Below are 7,674 nucleotides of genomic sequence, written 5' to 3'. Positions count from 1 at the left end.
GAGGACAACACCGTTCTGGACGAGCATGTATCGAGTTTTAATTGCCAAGCCACTTGTATTACATGTACCGGTAACCAAAAACTACATACCAAGGTATATACTTTGGTGACTGTGAAGTTCATGTTGCCTATATTGAAGTGGTTCCACCAATGAAAGACGAATTAGCTGAACAGATTTGGGCGTATGGACAGTCGGCAGGAAATAGACTGTGGCAACCTTTTGAATACCAAACCAAGACCGTACTTACACAGGATCATTTCTATAGTACCTTCTATTCTATTCGACTTTCCGAATAGACAATCTCAATAACTTTGATGATCGTATTCGACTTCATTCATTGACTCGGGATGTCGGTGGTTGCAGTGCTGGGTCCTCTTTTGGACTTGGTCTCCCCCATTGATGAACGTCCGCTGTCGCTATTCCAAGGCAGCGTGAGTGAGTGGAGTGATATGAGAAGTTATTGATCCTTTCTTCTTCATCCTATTTTTTAGCTTCTACTTGTCTAGTTCAAGAGCTTCGCTTCGTTTCTCAACAGCACACATGTGCTCTGCGCCTTGGTGCTCTGTAGGCTGTCCACGAAATACTTGTAGTAGTCGCTAGCGCAATTCAACACTGATATTGCACGATGAAGCAGAGGCCGTAAACTGAATAGCGGGCAGTTCATACATCGGTATGGGCATCGTTCGGACAGTCGCGGAGGGCAGACATCTGGGCTTCGATTAGCCAAGAAGCAGCCGCATACGTACAGTAGCTATTTCTACTTTGAAATGACGATAAGCATATCCGTCACTGTCAGTACCCAAAGGCTCAACCAACCTGCATACCTTGGCCCAAACAAGCACCTCTAGTCTTGGAAGCAGGATTTTCGAGCAAACTACAATCGCCAAGGTAAGGTATTAGTCCCTCGGTTTTCCATTGCCGGCCGCGGAGTCTGCCCGGATAGCCGTGTCTATCCGTAACCTGCGGCCACAAAAACTCATTTGTACTGTAAAATTGTGTGATGCAGACTCAACACTATTATTGTTATATCATCATTTAAAAAAGGATATATAAACAATATTCGTTTTTATTGAATTCTATTGCTTACAAACTAATTATTATGGGTTTAATTAGGAATTGATATAAATTATGAGTATATAACATCAATTATGGAACACATTTATTTGTCAATATTTAATACCATAAATGGTGAGTTCATCTACTACATGTAGTCATAAAACCCTGAATTTGTGGCCACAGTCTCCAAAAACCAATAACGCGGTGGATGAATTTTTATTTTATGAAAACGTTTGACTAAAGATTGACGCGTGGTACGAGCGGCAGCAGATAACCTGCTGTTCATGGCCGGCATCATGGTCACGTCCAAGTGGGGACTGCACTGGAACTGGCGCTGGATGATCATGTTCACGGGCGTCTTCGTCATGATCGTCGACGGCATCACCACCTTCATCACGATCTGGGACGTCTTCCGCAGCCAGTGGTTCTGGCTCGGTCTGCCCGTGGCTGTCCAGCTCCCGTACGGCGTCGGCTGGATGATTTCCACGTTCGTCATCGTAGAACTCTCGGGCGTCGGCAACGAGGGCGTCGTCTACGGCCTCATCACCATGGTCTCCAACCTGTCCTCGCCCTTCGCCACGGCAATGACGCTCGTCATCGACCAGCCCTTCGACCTCACCACGGAGCGCATCCAGGCCGACGACACCTCCATCCGCAAGGACGTCACGTACGCAGTCATCATCATGTATGCCATGACGGCCTTCTCCTGGGTCTTCCTCGTCTTCCTGCCAAAGCAGAAGGAAGAGACCAGGAGCTGCTGCGCTCGGGCGGCAGCAGCAAGCTCCTCGGCGCGCTCACGGTGGCCTACCTCACCTTCGCCTTCGTCTGGTCGCTCATGACCAACTTCATGGCCATGTTCGACAGCACCTCGTGCCTCATCATCGCTGGCGGCAGCGGATGTTAAATGTATCAGATGTTTCCTGTTCCTCCCTCGACATTCATGTGTGCTACAGCTTCAGCCGTACGAAAGCAAGACGGCGAAGAAAGCGCTACACAAGTTGATTTGTTACTTTAGTATTCCGCGTTCATACACTATGCACGTCATTACTCAGCTGGTTCATGAGTATACTTTCATCGATCGTCAAACTTGTTTCTGGTGCTGTATTGCTGCATTTTGTACACGTATCGAGAGAGATAAAACAGCGCTGACAGCCATATTGGTCATAACGCGACGTTTGCGGCGTTAGACGAGAAAGTCTAGACAAGGTTAGCTGCCCTTTTCCGTCATTCACATCCATTGTTAATTGGATCGGCTTCAAGTTGAGCAAAGAATGTTGATCTTCTCGGTGACTATGGATATATGCCGTACATCTCTTGCTTGTGGTGCTGGGTAGCGATCACAAGAGAGGGAGAGCATCTTGGACATGGTATTTTACACTGAACGAGATCGAGACAGTACGTTTTTTGGGAAGTAAGATGTAGGCGACAACGAACTGCATGTACATGCATATTTTCGAGTCGCAAATTGCGGCGTCTGCACGTGTACGAGCCACGTCTGAACAGTATGTAGATGTAACCACGTCCATGATTAAATCCCTGGGGAAGGTCAACTGTGCAACCACCCGATAGACGTCTTGAATCAGCGGTGACGATCTTGCCACGTCGAGGCTCGACTCGAGCAGTAGCGCGAGAAGAGTAAGGGTTTGATTTGCAAGCAAGGATACATGCACCTTTGACTCAGTTGTGGTGGTCCACCACCGGTGGCACGAGGAAGCAGACGAAACGTGGTCTGAAGCAGATTATGCATGAGCCTACATGTGCAGGATGCGGAACAACGTCACAGTGATTAATTCGGTGAACTTGAACCAGAAGTACTAGTACCTCGCGGCCCAGCGCGTGCGTTCTACCTTTTGAAGGCTTATAGCCTTGGGGTCGATCATTGTACATGTACAAGCATATATCAATATTTAGTTCGTCGAGGAAGGTACAGTAATGCATAAGGCGGATCACTTAAATCACTTAAGACAGGTTTTTGCTGTCTGAGCATTGCAAAAGCATTCGTCGACAGTTCCCTTTAGTGATGCTTTCTGGATGTATGTGGCCTGCGCGTGGCCACTCTTTGACCGTTTGCCTGAGCTGGGGCCGTTCAGAACAGGGATGGCAAGAAAAATATGGAAGGATTTTTTCAAAATAAAAATATCGAAAACATATTTTTATTTCCATTTTTATGATATTTTTACCATTTTTATACATCAAACCCCGCTGAAACGGATCGCCTGGAGCACCATATAACACAGTAACTACCTGAATACTGGCCTCAACGCATACTGACGAGTGGGCTGCCACCGCAGGGCTACTTCAGCTTCATAGGTGGCGGAGCCGACCATGCTGATCGAGGTCAAGACACCTGAGGACTTCAGCGGCGCCATCAGCGAGAAGCAGCCGGCCACCGTGCAGTTCTCGGCGCCGCGGTGCGGTGGCTGCAAGATGGTGACCCCCCAAGGTGACGCAGCTGACGGAGAACGAGTTCCTGGCCGTCAGAGCATCGAGGCGTCTGCAAGGTGATTGATGTGGACTGCTTCCCCACCTTCCGCGTGTGCAAGGACGGCGAGATAACTGCGTCGCACGTCAGCAAATATAGGGCCCCTCCTAATAGAGCGCTGTTGTCAGATTGTGTCCGATACAAAACCGAAGTGTTTTATTTTCGTACTTACACGAATAAAAATGAAAAAAATATTTTTATTATATTTTTTCACGGATAAAAATATTTAAATATTTTTTTTGCCATCCCTGTTCAGAATGGAAACGAAATTCGTCTCATCCCCCTACTGCCCACGGCTTGGACATCAAGCGTAACTTCACCTTTGCATGACCGCTCTCTTTGACGGTCTGCCTTGCTCAATAACGCTGGCATTATCTGCTCACTTGCCAACTTTCTCGCAGCCCCGCAAGCCACCCCCAAGCTCAAGTCTCCACGCTCCGCCATGCCGACCACCTTCGCCGGAGGCCACGGCGTGAACACCCAAGACCTCGACATTCCCAAGCGGCTGTCGTTCGTGAGCGGCACCTCGCAACCCAAGGACATCGAAGAGGGTGGCTATGCTGGAGTCAAGACACCTGAACATGTGCCCATTGGTGCGCTCCCTCCTGGAGGAGAAGACGGTGCCATCCGTGAAGGCGGCATGCCGTGCTGACCAGCAAGGAGAACATCGGTCTGCTCTTCGAGTACGCCGCTGTCGGCCTCGTGTACGGGCTACTGCCAGAGACAATCTACCCGTTCATGCAGGAGTACCTCAACTGTTCAGGATCTCAAGTCACCGCTGCGAGTCAGCTCGTCGTACTGCCATGGAGTTTCAAGGTGTTTTACGGCATCCTGTCTGACTGTCGCCCGATCTTCGGCTACCGCCGTCGACCGTATATGATGATCGGTTGGGCCGTTTGCTTCATCATGCTGCTGGTCATGGCCATCATGCCCATCGGCAAGCCGTACTTCACTGATGCGGCGGACAGAAGCGTCGACCCTTCCGACTACACGCCCGATCTCGAGGCCCGCATCAACTACGATGCTCCATCGGAAGGCGCCAAGTACGTGATGCTGATGTTCTTCGCAGCCGTCGGCTACGTCATGGCAGACGTGAGCGCCGACAGCATCACAGTCGAGCTGGCGCAGCGCGAGCCCCTCGAAAAACGTGGCAAGACGCAGTCGTGCATTTACACGGTCCGAACGGCCATGGTGATTGTTGGCGAGTTTCTCACTGGGTTCTTCTTCAACGGCGAAGACTATGGCGGCACCTTCAACTTCTCGCTGAGCTTCCCGCAACTAATGATCGTGGTGGCTGTGCTTATGCTGCCTGTGTTCCCGACAACGTGGTTCTATATCAAGGAAGAGAAGACGGAGGCCGCGAACTTCAAAGAGTACATCAGCAGCTTCTGGGACTTGTTGAGCACTCGCGCGGTGTACCAAGTCATTGCGTACAACTTCTTCTCGCACATTTTTGCCGACATCACGTACACCGGCAGCTCACCAGTCCAGAAGTACATGGTTGGCGTCACTCCCATCAACAACACTGTTAGCAACATCCTGAGCAACCTGCTTTTCGCTGTGGGTATCATGGTGACATCGAAGTGGGGCTGCACTGGAACTGGCGCTGGATGATCGTATTTACCGGAGCCGTCGTGATCATCGTGGACTGCACTATTACAATGATCGTTATCTGGGACGTGTTTCGCAACCAGTGGTTCTGGCTTGGTCCTCCCATTGCGGTGCAGCTCCCTGCTGGTGTTGGCTGGATCATCTCGACCTTCGTGACTGTCGAACTCGCCGGACTGGGCAACGAGGCAGCCGTCTATGGCTTGATCACCACTGTCAGCAATGTCGCGTCGCCATTCGCCTCCGCTATAACGCTTGTCATTAATGCTCCGTTCGACATCACAAACAAGCGAATTCAGGGGGATGACCACTCAATTCGCATGGATCTGACGTACACCATCATCATCATGTACGCCATGACAGTTTTCGCGTGGGCGTTCTTGTTCCTGTTGCCCAAGCAAAAGGAAGAAACGCAGCGACTCCTCCGCAAGGGCGGCAAGAGCAAGCTCATCGGCGCTATCACAGTGTTCTACCTGAGTTTCGCGATCGTGTGGTCCGTCATGACCAACATCATGGCCATCTTCGATAGCACCGCGTGCCTCGTTATCGCTGGTGGCAACGGTTGCTAAGAGGACAACACCGTTCTGGACGAGCATGTATCGAGTTTTAATTGCCAAGCCACTTGTATTACATGTACCGGTAACCAAAAACTACATACCAAGGTATATACTTTGGTGACTGTGAAGTTCATGTTGCCTATATTGAAGTGGTTCCACCAATGAAAGACGAATTAGCTGAACAGATTTGGGCGTATGGACAGTCGGCAGGAAATAGACTGTGGCAACCTTTTGAATACCAAACCAAGACCGTACTTACACAGGATCATTTCTATAGTACCTTCTATTCTATTCGACTTTCCGAATAGACAATCTCAATAACTTTGATGATCGTATTCGACTTCATTCATTGACTCGGGATGTCGGTGGTTGCAGTGCTGGGTCCTCTTTTGGACTTGGTCTCCCCCATTGATGAACGTCCGCTGTCGCTATTCCAAGGCAGCGTGAGTGAGTGGAGTGATATGAGAAGTTATTGATCCTTTCTTCTTCATCCTATTTTTAGTTTCTACTTGTCTAGTTCAAGAGCTTCGCTTCGTTTCTCAACAGCGCACATGTGCTCTGCGCCTTGGTGCTCTGTAGGCTGTCCACGAAATACTTGTAGTAGTCGCTAGCGCAATTCAACACTGATATGCACGATGAAGCAGAGGCCGTAAACTGAATAGCGGGCAGTTCATACATCGGTATGGGCATCGTTCGGACAGTCGCGGAGGGCAAACATCTGAGCTTCGATTAGCCAAGAAGCAGCCGCATACGTACAGTAGCTATTTCTACTTTGAAATGACGATAAGCATATCCGTCACTGTCAGTACCCAAAGGCTCAACCAACCTGCATACCTTGGCCCAAACAAGCACCTCTAGTCTTGGAAGCAGGATTTTCGAGCAAACTACAATCGCCAAGGTAAGGTATTAGTCCCTCGGTTTTCCGTTGCCGGCCGCGGAGTCTGCCCGGATAGCCGTGTCTATCCGTAACCTGCGGCCACAAAAACTCATTTGTACTGTAAAATTGTGTGATGCAGACTCAACACTATTATTGTTATATCATCATTTAAAAAAGGATATATAAACAATATTCGTTTTTATTGAATTCTATTGCTTACAAACTAATTATTATGCGTTTAATTAGGAATTGATATAAAGTATGAGTATACAATATCAATTGTGGGACACATTTATTTGTCAATATTTAATCCCATAATTGGTGACTTCATCTACTACGTGTAGTCATAAAACCCTGAATTTGTGGCCACAGTCTACAAAAACCAATAACGCGGTGGATGAATTTTTATTTTATGAAAACGTTTGACTAAAGATTGACGCGTGGTACGAGCGGCAGCAGATAACCTGCTGTTCATGGCCGGCATCATGGTCACGTCCAAGTGGGGACTGCACTGGAACTGGCGCTGGATGATCATGTTCACGGGCGTCTTCGTCATGATCGTCGACGGCATCACCACCTTCATCACGATCTGGGACGTCTTCCGCAGCCAGTGGTTCTGGCTCGGCCTGCCCGTGGCTGTCCAGCTCCCGTACGGCGTCGGCTGGATGATTTCCACGTTCGTCATCGTAGAACTCTCGGGCGTCGGCAACGAGGGCGTCGTCTACGGCCTCATCACCATGGTCTCCAACCTGTCCTCGCCCTTCGCCACGGCAATGACGCTCGTCATCGACCAGCCCTTCGACCTCACCACGGAGCGCATCCAGGCCGACGACACCTCCATCCGCAAGGACGTCACGTACGCAGTCATCATCATGTATGCCATGACGGCCTTCTCCTGGGTCTTCCTCGTCTTCCTGCCAAAGCAGAAGGAAGAGACCCAGGAGCTGCTGCGCTCGGGCGGCAGCAGCAAGCTCCTCGGCGCGCTCACGGTGGCCTACCTCACCTTCGCCTTCGTCTGGTCGCTCATGACCAACTTCATGGCCATGTTCGACAGCACCTCGTGCCTCATCATCGCTGGCGGCAGCGGATGTTAA

At 49.8% G+C, this 7,674-nt stretch overlaps 1 protein-coding gene across 1 annotated transcript; it reads left to right on the top strand.

Moving 5' to 3' along the window:
* Positions 1-7,065: 7,065 nt before the first annotated feature.
* Positions 7,066-7,674, top strand: IUM83_03681 (Folate-Biopterin Transporter (FBT) family; the record flags this gene model as incomplete). Its single annotated transcript, XM_067927708.1, has 1 exon — positions 7,066-7,674. The coding sequence occupies one exon, from the start codon at positions 7,066-7,068 to the stop codon at positions 7,672-7,674; it is 609 nt and encodes a 202-aa protein (XP_067795419.1).

Source organism: Phytophthora cinnamomi (assembly GCF_018691715.1).
Source record: "Phytophthora cinnamomi strain GKB4 chromosome Unknown Contig21, whole genome shotgun sequence".
NCBI lineage: Eukaryota > Oomycota > Peronosporomycetes > Peronosporales > Peronosporaceae > Phytophthora > Phytophthora cinnamomi.
Note: the sequence above shows the minus strand (reverse complement) of the source record. Positions and strands in the feature narration are given on the sequence as shown.